Raw genomic sequence first — 22,676 nt, forward strand, 5'->3', positions numbered from 1 at the left:
AGACGGGACACGTCAAGAGGGGCTTTCCTCTCCCCACCCCCTCCCACCATGGGATGGGACGGACGGGTTTCTTTCTGGTTTCTATTGTCCTGCTCTCTCTCTCTCTCTTTTTTTTTTTTTTTTTTTTTTTTTCACGGGAGTTGAAACACGTATGGACGGCGGCGGTGATGGCGATGACAACAACAACAACAAATGAATCCGTATGGCTTGGAGTTTGGGGTAAATACAGGGACGGGAGGCACATCTTTCCGGGAAGGTACCACGGGATTCATCTGCTTGCATGTTCCCCGGCGCTGGCGGCCATGTCTTGAACCGCAAGCTTCACGGGCTTCTTCATACCCTGGACCGGCGTTGGGGAGAGAGGGGAGGGGAAGGGGTCGGTCGTCTTTTGCTCACGCACCGGATGCGAGCTTGCTGATCGGAGTTGGGTTTGTTCGGGTTGGCCTTTCTGGGTTTTGACGAGGAATGGACTTCGAGGTTGGAACGTGCATATCTTCTCCGAATCGGGGCGTAATTCGTTGGGGGTGGGATGATCTTATCCGGCAGATACGGATGTAAATGGCGTAATGGAAAAGAAAGGCTCCCATGGAGTTGTCAAGAATGTGTTTGTCCTGTGGGGGGTGGAATGCCATGATGAAGCTTTTCCTTGCCACAGGTGTGGCACACATGCTCTGGCCTTCAAAAAGACACACGGTACCTTGCATGGTCATATGCGCAACATGAATGTTGGATGTCAAATCTATTGTGGTCCCATCCGTGGTGGTCGTGGTATCATCATAGCCCAAATATACAAAGTTGCAACCTTTTTGTTCTTTCTCAGCCCGCCGAATTACAGAATTACAACCTACCCTTCCCCCCCTGGGCCTTGGCCTGGGCATACATTTCCAAGGCTGCGTTCAACGCCGTCACGGTACCCTCAAACAGGGCCATGACCGACTCTTTGCCTCCCTTGGGCGGCTGCCAGCGCAGCTTCTTGCGCGTGCGCTCGTAGTACTCCTTGATCTCCTTCTTGCGGCGCTCGATGAGCAGCTGGCGGGCGTGCTCAGCCTCGGCGGCGAGGGCGTCGATGCGCGCGGCCGAGCGCCGCAGCGACTCGGCATAGTAGGCGAGCTCCTCCTGGGCCGAGGCGGCGGCGTCGCCCGAGAGGAAGGCGGTCCAGAACTGGCGGAGGAACTCGGTCGTGGTGGCGTTGGTGAGGACGCACCGCTCGGCAATGTCCGGGGGGATGCTCATGGGCGAGGGGTTGCCGTCGGCGAGGGAGCCGCCGCCGACGTCGTGCAGCTCGGAGCGCTTCTTGCGCATGCCCTCGAGGATCTGGTCCTGGGCCTTCTTGCGGGCGGCGCGCGAGCCAACGTGGGTGGGACGGGCGGCGGCGCCGGCTCCGTTCTCGTCCTCGTCCTCGTCGTCTTCTTCCTCGTCGTCGACCCCGATGCTCTTGCGCAGGTCGAGGCCGCCGGAGCCGTCGTCCTCGAGGGTCTCGAGGTCGGCCTGGACCTCGAACAGCACCTCGGAAGGGACTTGCTTCTCGTAGGCGCGGGTCTCGTCCGACAGGCCGTCCTGGTTGCTCGAGAAGAAGCGGCTCTGCTCGCGGACGTTGAGGATGATGCGGGCCGCCTCCTTGTCGCCACGCAGGTCGCGCAGGGTGAGGGCGTCCAAGGCGCGGTCGTCGTCGATGAGGCTCGCCGGGGCCGAGGGGTCGAGGTCGGACGGCGCGACGTTGGCCATGATCTTCTCGCTGAGGCTGTTGAGGGTCTTGATGATGGGGACGTTGCCTCGGGGCCTCATCTCGACGTCCTTGCGGTTGCCCGTCTTGAGGCCGCCCTGGTTCTCCTCGTTGGCCTCGAGGTCGATCATGTGGGGCACGCGCTGGGCGGCCGTGATCTTGCTGTAGCCGAACGAGTTGTCGGCTTCGAGGTAGCGGTCAAAGATGACATCCGAGTTGTCGTTTTCGGTGATGCGCTCGCCGCGGAGCTTCTTGGACAGCTTGCTCAGGAAGAAGCGCGACCAGAAGTCGCTCTCGGTGAGCTTGGGGACGTTTTCGTTGTATATCCGGCGCACCAGGGGGTGCTGCTGCAGGATCATGGAGATTTGCTCCGACGTGATGTTGAGGCGGAACTGGCCGTCCTCGGTTCGCGGCTTGATGGTGGAGAGCACGTTGTAGGCGCCCTTTTTCTGGTTGAGCTCGATGGCGTGGGCGCGGAGCAGGCCGAGGCGTGCGGACCAGAACTGGGCGTTGAAGGCGGCTTCTGAGAGCGACGGGGGCTTGAGGGCGAGGGCGTCGGCGTACGTCTGGGCCAGGGCTTCGTCCTTACGCATGAGCGATTGCTGCAGCTCCGCGTCGGCCTTGAGCAGGGCGTCGTCGAACCACTTCGGGGGCGCGGCCTTGGCGTTGGCCGTGCTCGCGAACGACAAGGCGGCCGAGGGGCCGGCGCCGTCAGCGGGTCCGCCGGCGACGGGCCGGGGCACGGAGGGATCATTCTCGCGGTTGGCCGTCAGCAGCTGCGAGAGCAGGTCGCGGATGGCGTTGGCCTCGGCTCGGGCGTCGGTCGGCGACGTGAACTGGAAGAGGAACTGCGAAGGGGCGGCGCCCTCGCCGGCGGCGGGCTTGGGCTTCTCGATGACGCGCAGGACGACCTTGGGCGAGCCATCGGGGGTCTGCTGCAGGTTCATGATGTTTTCGAGGGCCAGGCACACGGTGGGCGGGCCCGTGGCCGGCATCGGGGTCCAGATCAAGGCATTGCGGTCCTCGGTGAGGGTGAGGATGCCGTCTTTTTTCTTGTAGAGGGTGCGGCCGCGGGGGAGGGCCATGGTTGCCGGCGACAGCGCCGAAGCGCGACGGGGGCTGGATCCGGCCGGAGGCCGCGATGGCCGGGAGCGAGTCTCGGTCGGTCTCGCCTGGGGCAAGCCCTCTTTGGTGTGCTTTCGGAGCTGCTGGCTGGCTGTCTGGCTGGAGGCTGTGGCGTCGGCGGCGGTGCCGACAGGCTTCGTGCGCTGTCAGGCGGTCACGCAGTCGCAATGTAGCGTAGCGTAGCGTACGGCGAGCGACGGACGCTTCTTGGTCTGCAAAACGAAGCGAAAGTCGGACAATCCAAAGACGTCACCCTCAGGCAGCGTAGTGCCAAGCCAAGCGCCGCTAAGACCCTCGGCCCCCTGGCCCGGCTTTGGCTAGGCGCAGGCCTGTTGCGAGCTGGTGCAGCCGGTGCAGCCACCGTCCGTTGTCGAGAGCCCAATGGCAGGGATGGCTGAGGTCACGCGGCCGTGGCAATCCTCGACCATGTTTCACGGGGAGACGTAAATGGCTTTTTCTGTTTGATGAGGGTTCGCGGAACGGGGGGAGCTGTGGGGAAATGCAACTTGAAAAGAGGAATTGCGGGTTTGTCTTTTTTTTTTTTTTTTCTGAAAGGGGAGAAATGACCTCGAGAAGACTTGTGTTGCATCGGCGATGAGACTCTGCTATCAGGGCCACACCGTGTTTGGGATGCATGTACATAGATGCTCAACCGACTCGTATCGCCGTTGCTACGGAATACGGTATCAGCCTTCTCGAAATTCGCTATCGATGGCCCGGGGGTTTAGGTGATATGGATATAGTACGCAGTATGTAGAATGGATAGTGCGCTTCTCGCTCGTTCGTTCACTCGCTCGCTCGCTCGCTTCCGGGTTCTTGCCCGTTGCTCGGTTGTTCCCGAGTGGCAATGTCCGTTTGGGGCCCCAGGGAAAGGAGGGAAGGGGAGGGGCGGTGGAGGGGGGGGGGGGGGAGGGGGGGCGGGTTGGTCAAGAGAAGGGAAGTCGCAGGTTGGTAGGTATGGACTTTCCGTGGCGGGCATGACGGCTTGTCCAGTATGTACATACCTGCCTTATTCCACTATTCTGTACATAGGCACAGAAGCGCTGTATGCAGCTGTACGTATAGGTAGCTAAAGTGTGCAGAAGTACCTAGAGTATGTCGGGTATGGGCGTCCATCTACGGGAACACATGACATCGGATGCTTGCCCTGTGTGCCCGGTGTGCCCTGTGTGCCCGGTTCCATAAAGTTGTTGGACCTCCGCTGGGTGGTGCCCAGACCTGCCCGACGGGAACCCTGGAATGGAGATGCCAATGGAGATGCCAATGTCGGTCCAGTCCCCAAATCCCAATGTAGGATAACGTTACTGTTCGATTTGAAGAGCGAGGTGCAGCTTCCGTCCAGCCGTGGCTTGGCCCGCCCGGGGCCGGATTCGGTGGGTCCCCGCTCCCTGGTAGGTGCCGCAAGGACGCCTCCTCCGGACTCTGGTTGGTCCTGGCCGGACCCAACAGGGGCCTTCCTGCAGTGCCCGAGCCCGTGGAGAGCCGCCCCAGCCGGCGCATCCAGTCATCTGCCAACCTGAAATTTGCCGTCGTCATTCCCCGATTCCCAGCGTCTTTTTTAGTCCACAGGCCCGAGAAAGAAAGCCCCGGCTCTTCCTCGAGCAAACAAACCCCCAAAAAGAAAAAAAAATCCACTCCCCACGCTCTCCGTGGACACTCTTCCGCTTCTCCTCTTCCCTCCTCCTCTCTTCCTACCTAATCCTCCTCTTTCACCACCATCACCACCACCACCACCACCCACCCACCCCTAGCCCCGGACAGCTTGGAATGTCCCCGGGCCCGATACATCGTCCCTTGACGACCGAATTGCTCTTGACTCACCCTCCCTTCATCGCCGCTCCTTCGTTGCCGGTGCGTGTTTTGAAGGGCCCGACGGATCAACGGACATACGGGACTACCCAGTTAGTGCCTAAAGTTTCCGTAAGCCTCAAAAAAAGGATTGCCGACGACTCCGCGGGTTTCGATTTCCACTCGTTGCGCCGCTCTTGTCCCGGATCCGTGGCCCCCTAGCATTCTCGACCGACTCTTCCACCCTCCTCTCCTCTCCCTCTCCTTTCACCCCACACACCGCCACCCCAACCCGGCCACCATGCTGCGCACCTCCATCCGGGCGCTGCAGAGCGCCGCGGCGTCCCCGTCGCGCTCGCGATGCTTCGCTACCGTCTCCAGTCCCCTGGCGCGGCCCAAGCTGGGCCTCGCCGCCCGCCGCCCCGTCGCCCTCGTCGCCCAGCGTCGCCTCGAGAGCGCCCTCCACAGCCCCCCCGAGGCCAACGACAACTTCCTGTCCGGCAACACGGCCAACTACATCGACGAGATGTACCTCCAGTGGAAGCAGGACCCCAAGAGCGTCCACGTCTCGTGGCAGGTCTACTTCAAGAACATGGAGAGCGGCGACATGCCCATCTCGCAGGCCTTCACCCCGCCGCCCTCCCTCGTGCCCAACACGCAGCCCCTCGCCACCCTCGCTGCCGGCGCCGGCGTCGGCATCGGCGAGGGCGCCGATATCACCAACCACCTCAAGGTCCAGCTGCTCGTCCGCGCCTACCAGGCCCGCGGCCACCACAAGTCACAGATCGACCCCCTCGGCATCCGCAACACGGCCAAGGGCTTCGGCAACATCCGCCCCAAGGAGCTCGAGCTCGAGTTCTACCAGTTCACCGAGAAGGACCTCGACACCGAGTACACCCTCGGCCCCGGCATCCTGCCCCGCTTCAAGCGCGACGGCCGCGAGAAGATGACGCTGCGTGAGATCGTGGCCGCCTGCGAAAAGATCTACTGCGGCTCCTACGGCGTCGAGTTCATCCACATCCCCGACCGTGAAAAGTGCGACTGGCTGCGCGAGCGCCTCGAGGTGCCCCAGCCCTTCAAGTACTCGATCGACGAGAAGCGCCGCATCCTCGACCGCCTCATCTGGAGCTCGAGCTTCGAGTCCTTCCTCGCCCAAAAGTACAAGAACGACAAGCGCTTCGGCCTCGAGGGCTGCGAGTCGCTCGTTCCCGGCATGAAGGCCCTCATCGACCGCAGCGTCGACTACGGCGTCAAGGACATCGTCATCGGCATGCCCCACCGCGGCCGCCTCAACGTGCTCAGCAACGTCGTCCGCAAGCCCAACGAGTCCATCTTCAGCGAGTTCGCCGGCACCGCCGCCGCCGAGGACGAGGGCTCGGGTGACGTCAAGTACCATCTCGGCATGAACTTCGAGCGCCCCACCCCCTCGGGCAAGCGCGTCCAGCTGTCCCTCGTCGCCAACCCCTCGCATCTCGAGGCCGAGGACCCCGTCGTGCTCGGCAAGGTGCGCGCCATCCAGCACTACAACAACGACGAGGCTACCCACCGCAGCGCCATGGCCGTCCTGCTCCACGGCGACGCCGCCTTCGCCGGCCAGGGCGTCGTCTACGAGTGCCTCGGCTTCCACTCGCTGCCCGCCTACTCGACGGGCGGCACCATCCACCTCGTCGTCAACAACCAGATCGGCTTCACCACCGACCCCCGCTACTCGCGCTCCACCCCGTACTGCACCGACATTGCCAAGGCCATCGACGCCCCCGTCTTCCACGTCAACGCCGACGACGTCGAGGCCGTCAACTTTGTCTGCCAGCTCGCCGCCGACTGGCGCGCCGAGTTCAAGCAGGACGTCATCATCGACCTCGTCTGCTACCGCAAGCACGGCCACAACGAGACGGACCAGCCCTCCTTCACCCAGCCTCTCATGTACAAGCGCATCCAGGAGAAGCAGTCGCAGCTCGACATCTACGTCGACAAGCTGCTCAAGGAGGGCACCTTCACCCGCGAGGACATTGACGAGCACAAGAAGTGGGTCTGGGGCATGCTCGAGGAGAGCTTCGCCAAGTCCAAGGACTACCAGCCCACCTCCAAGGAGTGGACCACGAGCGCCTGGAACGGCTTCAAGTCGCCCAAGGAGCTGGCCACCGAGATTCTGCCTCACAACCCCACCGGCGTCGACCGCCAGACCCTCCTCCACATCGGCGAGGTCATCGGCAACTACCCGGAGGGCTTCAACGTCCACCCCAACCTGAAGCGCATCCTGTCCAACCGCACAAAGTCGGTCGTCGAGGGCAAGAACATCGACTGGGCCACCGCCGAGGCCCTCGCCTTCGGCACCATGGTCGTCGAGGGCCGCCACGTCCGCGTCTCGGGCCAGGACGTCGAGCGCGGCACCTTCTCCCAGCGCCACGCCGTCTTCCACGACCAGGAGACCGAGGACACGTACACGCCCCTCCAGCACATCAGCAAGGACCAGGGCAGGTTTGTCATTTCCAACTCGTCCCTCAGCGAGTACGGCGTCCTCGGCTTCGAGTACGGCTACTCCCTGACCGACCCCAACGGCTTCGTCATGTGGGAGGCCCAGTTCGGCGACTTCGCCAACAACGCGCAGTGCATCATCGACCAGTTCATCGCCTCGGGCGAGCAGAAGTGGGTCCAGCGTACCGGCCTCGTCGTCTCCCTGCCCCACGGCTACGACGGCCAGGGCCCCGAGCACTCGTCCGGCCGTCTGGAGCGCTTCCTCCAGCTCTGCAACGAGGATGCCCGCGACTTCCCCTCGTTTGAGAAGCTGCAGCGCCAGCACCAGGACTGCAACATGCAGGTCGCCTACCCGACCGTCCCCTCGAACCTGTTCCACATCTTCCGCCGCCAGATGAACCGCCAGTTCCGGAAGCGTAAGTTTTTTTTTTTCTTTCTTGGCTTGGATTTCTTGCGCCCAACCACCGGCTCATGGCTAACAAACCCTTTCTTCAGCCCTCATCCTCTTCTTCTCCAAGTCCCTGCTCCGCCACCCGCTCGCCCGCTCCAGCCTCGACGAGTTTGTCGGCGACACGCAGTTCCAGTGGATCATCGCCGATCCCGCCCACGAGACGGGAGAGATCAAGCCGCACGACCAGATCGACCGCGTCATTCTGTGCTCGGGCCAGGTTTACGCCGCCCTGCACAAGTACCGCGCCTCCAACAACATCGACAACGTCGCCTTCACGCGCATCGAGCAGCTCCACCCCTTCCCGTGGGAGCAGCTGCGCGAGAACCTCGACATGTACCCCAACGCCAAGACCATCGTCTGGGCCCAGGAGGAGCCGCTCAACGCTGGCGCCTGGAGCTACACTCAGCCCAGGATCGAGACGCTGCTCAACACCACCAAGTACCATGACCGCAAGCACGTGATGTATGCGGGCCGGAACCCCAGCGGCTCGGTCGCCACGGGTCTCAAGGCGTCGCATACCAAGGAGGAGGAGGAGCTCCTCGAGATGGCGTTTACCGTGGCCCAGGACAAGCTCAAGGGGGAGTAGAGCATGGAGAGAGGGGAAGACGACGTTGAGAAGGTGATTTTGTGAGCGGATTGAGTGGATAGATGGCGGTCATATCTGCTGTCGTCGACTTTGTATAACCACCTGAAAAAAAAACATTCGCATTGTATGCTTTTTTTTGAAGTTACATAGACCGTAGGGGAAAGGAGAAAGCACGGTGAATTGGTTCTTGTTTGTTGAAAGCTGGTCTTCTGCTTTCTTGCAGGCACGGACGAGCGGCGTCAAGACGGAAACCACCTTTACCATGTATAAGGTATCATCATCATCATCTCCATGTATAATACAATAAATGAGGCTATCCTATCCCTCTATCTGCGGTGGTCTAGGTGTCCGGAATGTGCGCCGACCCATGCCCATTCACCTGCTCCATGCCTTGACCCAAAGCGCTCCAAGGAACCTGCGGGCAGGGCGGGTACCTCACCGTATCCTCACCTGCCACGGCCTCACGACCCCGTCGTCGCCCGTCGTGACCAACATCTCCTCCTTGCCGCGCCCTTCGCCCGCCGCGGGGTCGAACCGCTTGCACCAGGCGATGTGGTTGATCTCATACGGGCCGTGGCCGGCCGCCACGGTGCCCAGCACGCGCCAAACGGTCTTGGGACGCGACGAGCCCGCTCTTCCCGTCTCTTCTTCCTCCTCCTCTTCCTCTTCCTCTTCCTCTTCCGTCGCTTCTTCCTCGGAATAGAGCGCAATCACGCCGTCGCTGCCGGTGCTCGCCACCAACCCCGTCTCGGCGCTCCACGCGATCGAGTAGACGTCCCGCGTGTGCACCTGGGGCAGCACCGCCGTGCACTCCCACTCCTCGCGCAGCGAGCGGCGCATGGTGTTGGGGATGCCCCGGAACGGGTTGCCGAACCCGCCCGCCTCTTGGCCGTCGCCTTGCTCGCCCTTGGCCTTGTCGTCGCCGTCGTCGTCGTTGTCATCGTCGTCATCCTGCTTCAAGCTCCACACCTTGATCGTCCCGTCCGCCGAGCACGTCATCAACCTTGGGAACTTCTTTTCTTGCTGTTTTTGTTGTTGTTGCTGCTGTTGTTGTTGCTGCTGCTGCTGCTGCCCTCCCGCCTCCTCCCACTGGACCTGCCACACGGTCCCTTCGTGGCCATCGAGCACCGCGACGCACGTCCACTCGCCGCCGTCGGCCGCGTCCTCGCGCCAGATGCGCACCGTGTTGTCGTAGCTCGCGCTGGCGAGGCACTCGGCCGAGTAGTACCTCCTCCGGGCGGCGAGGGCGCGGGCGCCGGGCAGGTGGGAGGGGCACCAGGCGACGCACTTGACGTCGCCGTCGTGCTCGTTGAGGACGGCGACGGTTTCCCAGTCGCCGTCGGCGTCGTCGTCTCCATCCGCGGGGGAGACGTCCTCCCAGATCCAGACCGACTTGTCGCGGCTGCAGGTCGCGAGGAACTGGCCCCCCGGGGAGAAGGCGAGGGACTTGATTTCGTTCTCGTGCCCCTCTAGGACGAGGTTGAACTCCCACTCGCGCTCGTCGGGGCCGTTGTCGTCGTTGTCGGAGCCGTCCGAGTCGTTCCGCAGCCGAACCTCCTTCTCCAGGGCGCTCTCGCGCTCGCCCTCGACGTCGTAGCTCCACAGCCCCGCCGTGGCGTCGAAGCTCCCCGTCACGAGCCCCAGCCGCTTCTTGTTGCTCCCGCGCGGCGGCTGCCAGGCCGCGGTGCGGACGGAGCGCGAGTGCCCGCCCGTGAGGGCGCTATGCTTGGTGAAGGTTGCGAGCGAGAAGACGGTGACGGACTTGGCGTGGGCGGTGGCGAGGAGGGGGAGGGAAGGGTGGGGGATGGAGGACCAGGCTCGCTGGTAGAGGTCGGGTTGGAACGGAGGGAGAGGGGTGATCGTCGCTGTTCGTTGTTGCGCTTGTTGTTGTTCTTGTTGCTGTTGTTGCCTAGGTGAACGGCGAGGGAGCTCGTCTGGGGAGGAGGTCGCGGCAGCAGCTGGCCCCGGAGGGTCGGCGGTCGGCGGTTCTGTTGAGGGGGATGCCATCTTGTTCCCGGTTCCCGTCTTCGGTTGTCGGGCAGAGGGAAAAAGGAAAAACAGGCGAGAGTTCTCAGGGATCGTAGGGCCAGACGATCTGCCGTCAAAGGCAGATTCGGAGGGAGGGAAGGCCGGGAGATGGGCGATGGGTGATGGAGTGGGGGGTTCGTAGGCGAGGCCGTGGGGTGTCGCTTTTGCTCTTCAAGGCTCGTGAGACGGTAACTAGTCAAGCCAATGGTGTTCAGACCAACCAAAGGACTAGAGGGTGTTAGGCGACCAAGATGCCAGAGCAAGACGGCGTCTCCGAGGGGATTTTGGCTTTCAGATGGATGCAACTTTCTCCAAATGCCCACGCACGGGTTTGCCCCTCCTTTTCCCCCTGCGAACAAGTCCAAACTCCGATCCCGCTGCCCCACCAAATCGATAAGACCCCAATCCTCCCATTCCATCCAGGGACGAAAGTCACATGGAGAGACACGCTACCTATGATGCAATGCCAAACATGCCCACAGTGGGAAAAAAAAAAAAGAAAACCAACATGGACGCTGCATCAAGCTTCCTTCCTGGTAGAGGCTTGCCTGTTTTCATTGGATCCATTCCGGGAGATTCATCGAGGCACGGCTAATACAAGAACCAAATCCAATCATAGATTCTCTTCTCTACTACTAATATTGCCAAAGCCTTCAAGCCAGTCTGTCATGGGGTCTTCATGAATGCTTGGAAAGTTCAAAGGAAAAAAAAAAGCATCAAAACCAAGCTACGCCATCTCACTGTCATCCTCTACCCCTACCAACCAAAGAGCCCAATGAATCTGGCCCCATCCGACAAAGAAGAGCCGCTACCAACGCCGACCGACCCATGATCCCCAAAGATCCCAGGATGATGCCAACCTGACCACCCACCCCTCCCACCCGCCACAGCCATGCATGAGAGCCATCTCCCCTCAAGATACCTATCTCAAACAAACAAACAAACAAACAAAAAAAAAAAAAAAAAAAAAAAAACCGTACCTGATCGCAGCACAAGGAACTTGGCTGCCTACCTACCCACCCTATCCCCCGCTCAGCCCCGCCTCCCGGAAATGCTCAAACGTAGCGGCGGCGGCGCTCCCCTCCTCCTGGCCCTGGTCCTCGTCCTCGTCCTGCATCCTCCTCTCGAGCTCCAGCCGCCCGTCCTTGCCCCAGTAGCACGCCTTCTCGGCCCCCTTCACGCACGCCTCCGTGATGAGCACGTACGGCATGGGCGCGTCGAACATGGGCTCGGCCAGCACGCGCTCCATCTCCATCTTGAGGCCGCGCGCGCCCGTCTCGTTTCGGGCGGCGCGCTCGGCGATGGCGTAGAGCGCGCGCCGCGTGAAGAAGAGCCGGCTCGGGTACGTCTCGAAGAGCGCCGTGTACTGCGCCACGAGGCTGTTGCGGGGCTCCGTCAGGACGCGGTACAGCTCGTCGAGCGACAAGGGGGTCAGCGCGCAGGTGTTGTGCAGCCGCCCGATGAGCTCGGGGATGAAGCCGTAGGCTTGGAGGTCGGCGGGCGTGGTGAGGTCGAGCGGTGTGAAGCCCCCGCTGCCGCCGCCGGATGTGGAAGAGGAGGGCGAAAGGAAAGAGGAGGGCTGGTGCGGGAGGTGGCGGTAGGCTTCGGGCGGGAGGATGTCCTTGAGGTCCGTCATGGACGAGGCGCGGCCGCGCACGTCGGAGCCGAAGCCGATGGAGGGCTTGGCCACGCGCCGGAGGACGATCTTGTCGAGCCCGACAAAGGCGCCGCAAAAGACAAAGAGGATGTTGGTCGTGTCGACAGTGTACTGGTCGGCCTTGCCCGACGAGGGAGGCGTCGCGGAGGGGGGCGTGGCGGTCGGCGAGGCCCCGTAGCCGCTCAGCGGGCTGCTGGTCGCCCGGGACGACCGGTGCGTGTCCTTGACGTTGATGGTCACCTTGGTGCCCTCGACCAGCTTCAGCAGCGCCTGCTGCACGCCCTCGCCGCCCACGTCGCGGCCGTTGACCGTCTCGCGCTTGGCGATCTTGTCAAACTCGTCCAGCACGACGATGCCGTGCTCGGCCGCCTTGACGTCGTAGTTGGCCTCGATCAGCAGCCGCTCGATGCACGACTCGACGTCCTGGCCAATGTACCCGGCTTGCGTGAACGAGTTGCAGTCGCTGATGGTAAAGGGCACGTTGAGCTTCTTGCTCAGGGTCCTGCAGGGAGCCGAACGCGATTAGCTATCACCACGGCCTCCAAAGGGGAGACCCTGGAAAGGGAATCTGCTTTGGGCACACCCACTCAAGAATATACGTCTTGCCCACGCCCGTCGGCCCGATCAGGAGCAGGTTGCTCTTGTCGATCCTGACGTGCTCCGGCGCCGAAGGGTCCTCCGGGGCGATCAAGTCTTGGGACGCCGACGGGGCTTCGTACGGGAGGGCATCCGGGATCGGGTGGATGGCCCGGCCGGGCTCGGCATGGCCTGGGAAGTCGTCTTCCGGGGGGGCAGCAAAAACATCACCGTCATGGTCATCATCAGCCTGCCGCCGGGATCGCGCGGGAGGAAACGCAGCAGCATAACGACGCTGGGGCCACGGCCCACCTTCGGCCGGGTGCGCGCGCGCGGTGGTGTTGTACCCGGCGCGCTCAAAGGCCTCCTGCTCCTGGGCGTGCTTTTGGCGCTGGAGCTTCTCGCGGAGGTGCTGGTCCTCCAGCTCGTGGTGCTGGCGCCGGCGCAGGTTCTGGTAGTGGTTGAAGATGACGGAGCATATCGTCTTTTTGGCACGGTCCTGCCCTACGACGTAGTCGTCCACCCGCTTCTTGAGGTCCCGCGGGTAGAACTGCGGGACGCCAAACGTGTTTTTGTTGTTGAAGATGGGGCCGCGCCCCGTCTCCTGGGTCGGATCGTACGTGCTACTGTAGCCCGAGTCGAAGGAATTGGAGCGGCGGGGGCCGGTCCGCAGGACGCTCGAGGTCGAGAAGCGGGAGGACAGAGAGCAAGCGGCGGGATGCCGGAGCCGGAGCCGGGAGACGCGGATCGCGGCCGAGGAAACCGAGGCGGCAGCGGCGCATGTCAGCAGCGCTCGAGGCCGGCATAGGACCGACATCATGAATGTCGGGTTGCCAGCATCGCTTGCGCAACGGAATTGAGGAGCTCTGGAAAAGAACCGAAAGGGTTCTTTGTACCGTGCTATTGATGGAAAGGCGGTATCCGGATGACACGACGTTCACTTAGGAGCAGCGTCACCGCATGTCCGTCATGGATGCCGAGGCTGCGACTTCGGGTGTAGGTCGGTCCAGCACAACGTTCCAGCGTCTAAGTGGTCGACCCATGCAGGGGAGGATGACACAATCGGACTCGCGTTACAAGGGGGGGGGGGGGGGGGAGCTCAGCACTAGCAGCGGCACCAGCAGCAGCAGCAGCAGCAGGGCAGCTGAAGGGGGGGAAGGGGGCGGGAGAGAGACCCACTGAATGGCGCTGACATGGGCCCCTCTTCAGGCCTCTTGACCCAAGGTACGTACTGTGTAGATAGGTTCCTACCGTAGGTGGTAGCTAATGCCCGCAGCGGTTCCAAGATTCGGCGTGTTTCTCGGCAAGTCCCGCGGCGATGTGGGGTCCTGCGCGACTCCGCTAACGGCGGGGTACTGAGGTGCTCTTATCAAGGATCAAGGCCTGATCCTACCGTACCTGAGGGTGGCAGCTAAGGGACCTTGAGGTTAGGTAGGTCAGGTCGGTCAGGTACCTAGGTACCTGACCTGATCCAGGTCGGGCGGAATTCCCGTCCTGCCCCTCTGCCCAACAATCCCGTCTTCCTACGTCTCAGGCCGATAAGGCAGAGCAGAAGAGAGAGAGAAAAAAAAAAAGGAGAGCGGCGTCCCATCTACCACCTATTCTTCCACGCTGCCGTCCGGGTCTCTGGAAGTTTGGTCGGTCGAGGTGTGGATAGGCGCTGGGGATGGCACAGGGGGCTCAGCACCCAGGTAGCCCACCTTCTGGGCTGTTTTTTTAACGCTCAACAATTTCCATGTCGTTTCAATTGGTGAGGAGGAGCAGGCATGCGAGATATTCTTGTTTGGTTGGCTCAGGGAGGCTGCAAGCCGCTGCCGAGGCGGGAACCCAAATCCATGATGTAATCTATCTCGCCATCCTCCTTCGAGCCTGGCCCCTCCAGATACCACCTGCAGCTCTGGACACGGGATCTTGGAAGTCGGAATCATTGCTGCGACCTCGCTTGCGTCTTGTCACATTCTTTTGACCTCGCCACTCCTCATCAGAGCCCAACCTCGACCCTTCCATTGCCCTACCCCCCTACCCCCCCTACCCCGACCACCAGAGATAGATATCATCACCCGTCGTTGCTCACAGACGCTGCTGCCCGCCCTTCCAAGACCGCCTCTCACAACGTCTTGTGCAACAACAACAGCATCTCTGCGAAACGGATCCCCATGGCTGAGAAGTCCGACAACACGCTCGTGGGCGGCCACATCGTGGGGGATGGCATCCCCAACGACGGCACGGGTGAGTCGTTGCAGTCGTGTTCTTGGATGCCCTGGCTGCTAACGCAACCTCTCCAGGAGTCCTCAAGCTCGACCCCTGGCTGGAGCCCTTCAAGGACGCGCTGAAGCGTCGCTACGCCAAGGCTCAAGAGTGGATCAAGAAGATTGACGCGACAGAGGGCGGCCTCGACAAGTTCAGCAAGGTGTGTTGGTGGCCCCCTCTCGACGGCTCCTTGCCGACCGATGGACTAACCCCTTCTCCAGGGAACCGAAAAGTTTGGCATCCGGGCCCTCGACGATGGCACCATCGTGTACCGGGAGTGGGCGCCGAACGCCATCCAGGCCTCCCTCATTGGCGACTTCAGTAAGTGTCCACGGCACGGCTGCCTCTTGTTGGGCGGAGAACCATCATGGGCCTTTGCTAACGCTCGGCAGACCACTGGGACCGGTCCTCCCACAAGATGAAGAAGGACGAGTTCGGCGTCTTTGAAATCACCATCCCCCCGACGGCCGACGGACGGCCGGCCATCCCGCACAACACCAAGGTCAAGGTATTTCGCCGCCAGGGCCAAGAAAGGAGAGAGCGAGCCCGAGAAGTCGAAGCTAACCTCTCTTTTTCAGATCACCCTCGAGCTCCCCACGGGCGAATGGGTCGACCGTCTCCCCGCCTGGATCAAGTACGTGACGCAGGACCTGTCCGTCTCTCCCGCCTACGACGCGCGCTTCTGGAACCCGCCCGCGTCGGAGCGGTACGTCTTCAAGCACCAGCGCCCCAAGCGCCCTGTCAGCCTGCGCATCTACGAGGCTCACGTGGGCATTTCCTCGCCCGAGCTCCGCGTCACCACGTACAAGGAGTTCACCAAGAACATGCTCCCGCGCATCAAGGGCCTGGGCTACAACGCCATCCAGCTCATGGCCATCATGGAGCACGCGTACTATGCCAGCTTCGGGTACCAGATCAACAGCTTCTTCGCGGCCAGCAGCCGGTACGGCGAGCCCGAGGACCTCAAGGAGCTGGTGGACACGGCCCACAGCTTGGGCCTGGTGGTGCTGCTGGACGTGGTGCACAGCCACGCAAGCAAGAACGTGCTCGACGGGCTGAACCAGTTCGACGGGACCGACCACCAGTACTTCCACGAGGGCGGCCGCGGCCGGCACGATCTCTGGGACAGCCGCCTGTTCAACTACGGGCACCACGAGGTCATGCGCTTCCTGCTGAGCAACCTGCGGTTCTGGATGGACGAGTACGGCTTCGACGGGTTCCGCTTTGACGGCGTCACGAGCATGCTGTATTTCCACCACGGCATCGGCACGTAAGCAACCCCCTTGCCTTCTCCCCCTTCCGTCGGGAATCGCGCGCTAACGAAACCAGCGGCTTCTCGGGCGGCTACCACGAGTACTTTGGGGCCGACGTCGACGAGGAGGCGCTCGTCTACCTCATGCTGGCCAACGAGATGCTCCACAGCCTGTACCCCGAGGTCATCACGGTGGCCGAGGACGTCTCGGGGATGCCGGCCCTGTGCCTGCCGCTCTCCCTGGGCGGCGTCGGCTTCGACTACCGGCTCGCCATGGCCATCCCCGACATGTGGATCAAGATCCTCAAGGAGAAGAAGGACGAGGACTGGGACATTGGCAACATCTGCTGGACCCTGACCAACCGCCGGTACGGCGAGAAGACGATCGCGTATGCCGAGAGTCACGACCAAGCGTAAGGCTAAACACCCCTCCCTCCCCTTTGATCTCTTGTGCTTTGTTGCGAACCGAGCTGACCAGCTTTTGTCCAGCCTGGTCGGAGACAAGACCCTCATGATGCACCTCTGCGACGCCGAGCTTTACACCAACATGTCGGTCCTCGCCCCCCTGACGCCCGTCATCGACCGGGGCATGGCCCTGCACAAGATGATCCGGCTCCTCACCCACGGCCTGGGCGGCGAGGGCTGGCTCAACTTTGAGGGCAACGAGTTCGGCCACCCGGAGTGGCTCGACTTCCCGCGCGAGGGCAACCAAAACTCGTTCTGGTACGCCCGCCGCCAGCTCAACCTGACCGAGGACCCCTTGCTGCGCTACCAGTTCCTCAACAACTTTGACCGCTCCATGAACCTGTGCGAGCAAAAGTACGGCTGGCTGCACGCGCCCCAGGCCTACATCTCTCTCAAGCACGAGGGCGACAAGGTCATCGTGTTTGAGCGCGCCGGGCTGGTGTTTGTCTTCAACTTCCACCCGACCAACAGCTTCACCGACTACCGCATCGGGGTCGAGGTGCCGGGAACCTACCGCATCGTGCTGGATTCCGACACCAAGGAGCACGGCGGCTTCTCCCGGCTCAACCCCGAGACCAAGTTCTTCACGGAGCCGCTCGAGTGGAACGGCAGGAAGAACTGCACGCACGTCTACGCCCCGTGCAGGACCGCATTTGTAAGTCATCCTCGGACCAGGTTCCAGGCGGCATGGTATACTAACGCAACGTGCAGGTTCTGGCGCTCGAGTCGACGCTGTAGAAGAAGGAAAAAATAAAAGGAATACAAGGAAAAGGGATCCGTCAGTCCATGTGGGAGGCCAGGAGTGTGTGAAAATTCAACATAGACTTTTTGTTTTTTTTTTTTTTGTTACCGAAAAAAAAGAAGCGATGCAAGAAGGATTGTACGTTAGATAGGGTGGGAGGCATCTTGTCAATCCATGAACTCAACGGACCGTTTTGGTTTTGTCCGGTTCTCAACCATATTAGTCGTAGGAAAACGCGAAGGGTAGATGCGGTCCCTGAACTGCCCAGCGATTACTCTCCCAGAAATCCATGTACCCTCCCACGATACGCAACAGCCCATAAACTCTCCCGAGCGCCAAATCTTCCAGAGACTTTAAGAGGTCCTAAAGGTCCCAGAGATCCCAGAGACCCCAAAGACCCCAGAAGTCCACTAACGAAGTCCGCCCCGAGGTAATAATTTCAAAAGTCAAGCATCCATAGCACGGAGTCAAAACAACCCTGTGGCTCAACTGTTAATTACCTACTTTGATGTTCCGGGAAGATGAAGAAAGATCCTCTGGCATCTTCCAGGCTCGAATGCCTTGCCCGGGCTTTCTCGCATCAGTATGACGGGAGTTGACCTAACCCAGTAGAGCTCGGAGCCGGATTCAGCACCGCAGAAAAGAAAAGCATCTGGGATGCCTCGTGTGCTCTTGTCACACCCGGCGGCACCGCAGGAAGCAAGGCAGAGCCGGCAACCTGGGACAAAGCTGGTTTCTTCCCATCAGCCCACCGCCATCTTCTTTCGGGCTCAGCCATCGTGCAAGTCAAGCATGGCAAGCCTCAAGCAATCTATGTTGAACCTCTCTTCCTATTTACCCTTGGGTTGGCCCTGACAATGGCAACCCGCAGAATGGCCCCCGATACCCGGCCCATGCTGGTTTACCACCATTATTACCAACGCCGCTGGCCTGGTATGGAACTATGGAACAGTGGGGATAGTCCCCTGCCTCGGACGGAATCCGGGCCTTCGCGACCGGGGTCGTATGGAGGCCTGACAAGACTGGCAGAAAATGGCTCTGGACGAACTAGGTATTAATCCCGGTGTTGCCATCGCCAGCCGTGGAACAGCCAGGCCAGCACCGGCGGCGTTCTTGGCCTTCACATGCTTGACGTAAGCAGGGTGAATACGCACGCCGTTGATGTCAGTGACACCGGCGATGATTGCACCTTGGAGCTTGTTCTTGACATCGTCCGGCTTACTATAAACCACATTTCCCCGCTATATTCGTCTATCATCTCCATCCCTGTTGGGCGCGAATCGGGATGCTAGGCCCGCGTATTGTGCTATTGCCTCCGGACTGCTGCGGGCCGACTCTGTCTCAGCCGGTGGCTCACAAATACGCTACACGCATATGTGGCTTGCAGGAAGGAGGAAGGATAGAAGGGAGGAAGGCAGGCAGTAGTTGAGGAGGACAGATGTCAAGACACCTTCATACCCCCCGCCAGGAGCCCGGCTCTGACACCAGGACCGTGGAAATCGGAGCCTTTCTGCTCCCGAACAGGTGCGAGGCTGGAGTCTCGAGCCTTGGCCAGAAGAAGCGCGCCGTAACGGAGGAAGAAAGAGGAGGCATGAAGCGGGCGAACGTGGGATCCCCCAACGGCCTCGATCCGGGTCGAGACCAAGATGAAGGTGTCAATACCTCACTGCAACGGACTAGGCTTCTGGAAATGTCGCTTCTGCTCGGCTCCCAGATATATTCTTGCTGGGGCTGGCAGAACGCCGGCGATGCTGTGCAAGTGGCCACTCGAGGATAATTCAAAGACGATACCGCAGGTCACGGAAACACATGGCGGATATACGCTCGCTGATAGTAGAGGCACTTTGGAACTTTTGGTGCCCAAGAGGGTCGAAACAGTTTTAGAACCAGCCAAACAAAACCGTTTCAATCCACAAAGCCCGCCCACATATCTTACGCAGCACATACCATAGCTGTGTGTTGTGTAAGATGGTGTGGGTGGGCTAGTGAGATGGGCTCCAAAGGGGAAAAAAGGGGGGGGGAATGCGCTGGGCATCAACCTCGGAAGGACGGCGAAACTCTGGCAGTTCAGCGCCTTCGTGCAGGAAGGGTTGGGGTTACAGGTGGAGAAATGCCTCGTTGTCAAACTCGTACGCCCGGGCGGCATTTGGCGTTGGGGATTGGCTCAGCCTTGGCGGCGATTGTGTATCCCGGGTCATTCCGGTGGGTCGTTTCGACAGCAAACGCTGAAAATTCGAGGGCACCGGGAGAGGGCAAATTTGTCACGGCCATGGAAGAGACAGGGAAGGCCACTTCAGGCACATCGATCACCACCATAACCACAACAATAACAACAACAACCATGCTCCAAAAGACTTAGGGTCAAGGGTTCTAGCGATAAGCTCTCCAAACCGTTTTCTTAGGGGGTAAGTTCAGGTTGCAGTTATGCAACAAACCGCAACATCAACAAAGCACCACCTTAAAATCCCGAAGTGAAGTTAGGTGGGGTGCCCACAGTTTTCCAAAACAAGAAGTCACGTGAAGACTGGAGCTCCGCAGCTCGTAGCCGGAAAGCTCGTCGAGAGATTTTCGAACCCGTTTTCTCCCTCCCTCCCGAGCCAATCTTTCTCACTGCCACATCGCCCACCCTCAAGTCCGCCCTTCATCATCGCCACGATGTTCAAGAGGTGAGTTGGCCGCCGGCATGCCGTCTCTAGAGACCTGCTATGCTTCAATTGGGATCAATTGGGTACTAATGCAAAGCTTTTTCTCCCCCCGCGCAGCGGCATTTCCGCCTTCGCCCGGACAGCTCGTCCGTCCTTCGCGGCGGCGACTCGTCGCGCCGTTCGCCCGACCAGCCTCAACCTCCGTGCTTCGGCCCTCAGCAGGTTTGCCAGCACTTCCAGCGTTGGCGATGGCAAGATCTACCAGGTCATCGGTACGCTTTTCTCCCCCTCTGGCGGCCCCGGGCGCCTTGGGCCGCCCGTCCCCGGCTTCATCCGGGAAAATTATGTTTTGCAACTCTTGGCTAACCGCGCAACTTGGACAACAACAGGTGCCGTCGTCGATGGTCAGTACTCCCTCCACACATGCACTCTCTCACACACACACGCACAACCCCGCATACACGCATACGTCCACGCCGCCACATCACCTTCACGAAACGGGTCTCGCTCCGTGCGCCCCGCTGCGCGGACTTGGTCGATCCGGTAGCTGACATGGCTGTGGGGTAAACAGTCAAGTTCGACACCGACAAGCTCCCGCCCATCCTGAACGCCCTTGAGACCGACAACAATGGCCAGAAGCTCGTCCTCGAGGTCGCGGTATGCACCATCCACTGCCTCCCCCCTTCCCTTTTCAGGGGCCGTGGTTCCCCGGACCGAGTGCTAACGGCATGCAGCAACATCTGGGCGAGAACGTCGTGCGCTGCATTGCCATGGACGGTGGGTCTTCACGGGTCCAGGACGCTCCGAGCATTGTCTAAACATCTCTCTAGGTACTGAGGGTCTTGTCCGTGGTGCCAAGGCTGTCGACAGTGAGTATCATCTTCTCCATATATCACGCATGCCCAGCTTGCTAACCGTCCACCAGCCGGTGCTCCCATCTCCATCCCGTGAGTTGCAACGCGGAATCGGTTCGTCCCTGGCGTGAACTGACCCCCAGAAAACAGCGTCGGTCCTGCTACCCTCGGCCGTATCATCAACGTGACTGGTGACCCGATCGACGAGCGCGGCCCCATCAAGACGGACAAGCGCATGCCCATCCACGCCGAGGCCCCTCCCTTCACTGAGCAGTCGACCACCGCCGAGATTCTCGTCACCGGTATCAAGGTCGTCGATCTCCTCGCCCCCTATGCTCGTGGTGGCAAGATCGGTCTCTTCGGCGGTGCCGGTGTCGGCAAGACTGTGTTCATCCAGGAGCTCATCAACAACATCGCCAAGGCCCACGGTGGTTACTCGGTCTTCACCGGTGTCGGCGAGCGCACCCGTGAGGGTAACGATCTGTACCACGAAATGCAGCAGACCTCCGTCATTCAGCTCGACGGCGAGTCCAAGGTCGCTCTGGTCTTCGGCCAGATGAACGAGCCCCCCGGTGCCCGTGCCCGTGTCGCCCTGACTGGCCGTAAGTTCCTTTTGCCGAGCTTTGATAGGCTCCTTGCATAGTAGCTAACTTTAAGCACAGTCACGATTGCCGAGTACTTCCGTGATGTCGAGGGCCAGGACGGTGAGTTTCTCCTCATTTCCCCCTTCTTTTTTTCCAGTCATTCTTCTTTCTTTTCCATTCTTCTTCTTAATCTTGCTTCCCTATCATATCTTCTTTCCCATCCTCGTGTCTTATCTCTCTACCATCCCCTTTGTTTTCCACTCCTTGCATTTTGTTTTTGTTTTGCAAAAAAAGAACAAAAGAAAACAAGTCCTTTTGCCATGTCACCCTGTTTGATACTTGCTAAGATGTATACTAACTAACTCTTTACAGTGCTTCTCTTCATTGACAACATCTTCCGCTTCACACAGGTTAGTAGCTTCCAGCTTCCTTCTTGTTGTCGTCTGGAGATTTTTTTCCTATCTTTCCTGATGGTTCTCTAATGCTGACCCTTGACATAGGCCGGTTCTGAGGTGTCTGCCCTTCTGGGCCGTATCCCCTCTGCCGTCGGTTACCAGCCTACCCTCGCCGTCGACATGGGTGGCATGCAGGAGCGTATCACCACGACCACCAAGGGTTCCATTACCTCGGTCCAGGCCGTCTACGTCCCTGCCGACGATCTGACGGATCCTGCCCCCGCCACCACCTTCGCCCATCTGGACGCCACCACTGTGCTGTCCCGTGGTATCTCTGAGCTGGGTATCTACCCCGCCGTCGACCCTCTTGACTCCAAGTCCCGCATGCTCGACCCCCGCATCGTCGGCCAGGAGCACTACGACGTTGCCACCCGCGTCCAGCAGATCCTCCAGGAGTACAAGTCGCTGCAGGACATCATCGCCATTCTGGGCATGGACGAGCTGTCTGAGGCCGACAAGCTCACCGTCGAGCGCGCCCGCAAGATCCAGCGTTTCCTGAGCCAGCCCTTCACCGTCGCCGAGGTCTTCACTGGTATCCAGGGCAAGCTCGTCGATCTCAAGGACACCATCGCCTCGTTCAAGGCCATCCTCAACGGTGAGGGTGATAACCTTCCCGAGGCTGCTTTCTACATGGTTGGCGACTTTGCTTCGGCCCGTGAGAAGGGTGAGAAGATTCTGGCCGAGCTCGAGCAGAGCTCGTAATCGGAGGGCGCGCGTGGTCTGTAAAACTGGGAAAGGACTCGGCGGACCTGTGTGTAAGACAGAAAGAATTTCTCCTCTGGCAAGGTGGAACGGCGTGATCCAACTTGTCATTCGTGGGCTCTGTATCAATTGAGTTGCTGTGTCCTTGGACTCTTATCTTGTCCCGGATGTGAGATGAATGCCCCCTGCTGACCCAAGCCGGGTGGTCCGGCCGGCCGTCCCTCAGGCTGATGGTTTCTGCCCGCTCTCGCACGTAACACGGCAGAAAACCATGCTCCCCCTTCACGCTTCAGCTTCTTGGACGAAGGGCGGAGTGCC

At 60.6% G+C, this 22,676-nt stretch overlaps 6 protein-coding genes across 6 annotated transcripts; 3 read left to right on the plus strand and 3 right to left on the minus strand.

Annotated features, from left to right (window-relative positions):
- Positions 1 to 837: 837 nt before the first annotated feature.
- Positions 838 to 2,808, minus strand: VTJ83DRAFT_6674 (uncharacterized protein; the record flags this gene model as incomplete). Its single annotated transcript, XM_071013411.1, has 1 exon — positions 838 to 2,808. The coding sequence occupies one exon, from the start codon at positions 2,806 to 2,808 to the stop codon at positions 838 to 840; it is 1,971 nt and encodes a 656-aa protein (XP_070864301.1).
- Positions 2,809 to 4,937: 2,129 nt separating this feature from the next.
- Positions 4,938 to 8,148, plus strand: VTJ83DRAFT_6675 (uncharacterized protein; the record flags this gene model as incomplete). The annotated part of the gene is made up of 2 exons (XM_071013412.1): positions 4,938 to 7,527; positions 7,607 to 8,148. 2 exons carry the CDS (start codon positions 4,938 to 4,940, stop codon positions 8,146 to 8,148), a joined length of 3,132 nt encoding a protein of 1,043 aa, XP_070864302.1.
- Positions 8,149 to 8,583: 435 nt separating this feature from the next.
- On the minus strand, positions 8,584 to 10,155 carry VTJ83DRAFT_6676 (uncharacterized protein; the record flags this gene model as incomplete). The annotated part of the gene is made up of 1 exon (XM_071013413.1): positions 8,584 to 10,155. One exon carries the CDS (start codon positions 10,153 to 10,155, stop codon positions 8,584 to 8,586), a length of 1,572 nt encoding a protein of 523 aa, XP_070864303.1.
- A 1,042-nt stretch (positions 10,156 to 11,197) lies between these two features.
- On the minus strand, positions 11,198 to 13,226 carry VTJ83DRAFT_6677 (uncharacterized protein; the record flags this gene model as incomplete). Its single annotated transcript, XM_071013414.1, has 2 exons — positions 11,198 to 12,335; positions 12,421 to 13,226. The coding sequence occupies 2 exons, from the start codon at positions 13,224 to 13,226 to the stop codon at positions 11,198 to 11,200; spliced, it is 1,944 nt and encodes a 647-aa protein (XP_070864304.1).
- Positions 13,227 to 14,565: 1,339 nt separating this feature from the next.
- Positions 14,566 to 17,114, plus strand: VTJ83DRAFT_6678 (uncharacterized protein; the record flags this gene model as incomplete). The annotated part of the gene is made up of 8 exons (XM_071013415.1): positions 14,566 to 14,638; positions 14,695 to 14,819; positions 14,881 to 14,980; positions 15,052 to 15,167; positions 15,238 to 15,929; positions 15,989 to 16,324; positions 16,401 to 17,031; positions 17,088 to 17,114. 8 exons carry the CDS (start codon positions 14,566 to 14,568, stop codon positions 17,112 to 17,114), a joined length of 2,100 nt encoding a protein of 699 aa, XP_070864305.1.
- Positions 17,115 to 19,773: 2,659 nt separating this feature from the next.
- VTJ83DRAFT_6679 (uncharacterized protein) lies at positions 19,774 to 22,358 on the plus strand (the record flags this gene model as incomplete). The annotated part of the gene is made up of 11 exons (XM_071013416.1): positions 19,774 to 19,784; positions 19,881 to 20,035; positions 20,153 to 20,167; positions 20,335 to 20,420; positions 20,498 to 20,540; positions 20,594 to 20,632; positions 20,689 to 20,710; positions 20,768 to 21,219; positions 21,280 to 21,321; positions 21,574 to 21,611; positions 21,702 to 22,358. 11 exons carry the CDS (start codon positions 19,774 to 19,776, stop codon positions 22,356 to 22,358), a joined length of 1,560 nt encoding a protein of 519 aa, XP_070864306.1.
- Between the last annotated feature and the right edge of the window lie 318 nt (positions 22,359 to 22,676).

The sequence above is a fragment of the Remersonia thermophila genome, chromosome 6, assembly GCF_042764415.1.
Source record: "Remersonia thermophila strain ATCC 22073 chromosome 6, whole genome shotgun sequence".
In the NCBI taxonomy this organism is placed as follows: Eukaryota; Fungi; Ascomycota; class Sordariomycetes; order Sordariales; family Chaetomiaceae; genus Remersonia; species Remersonia thermophila.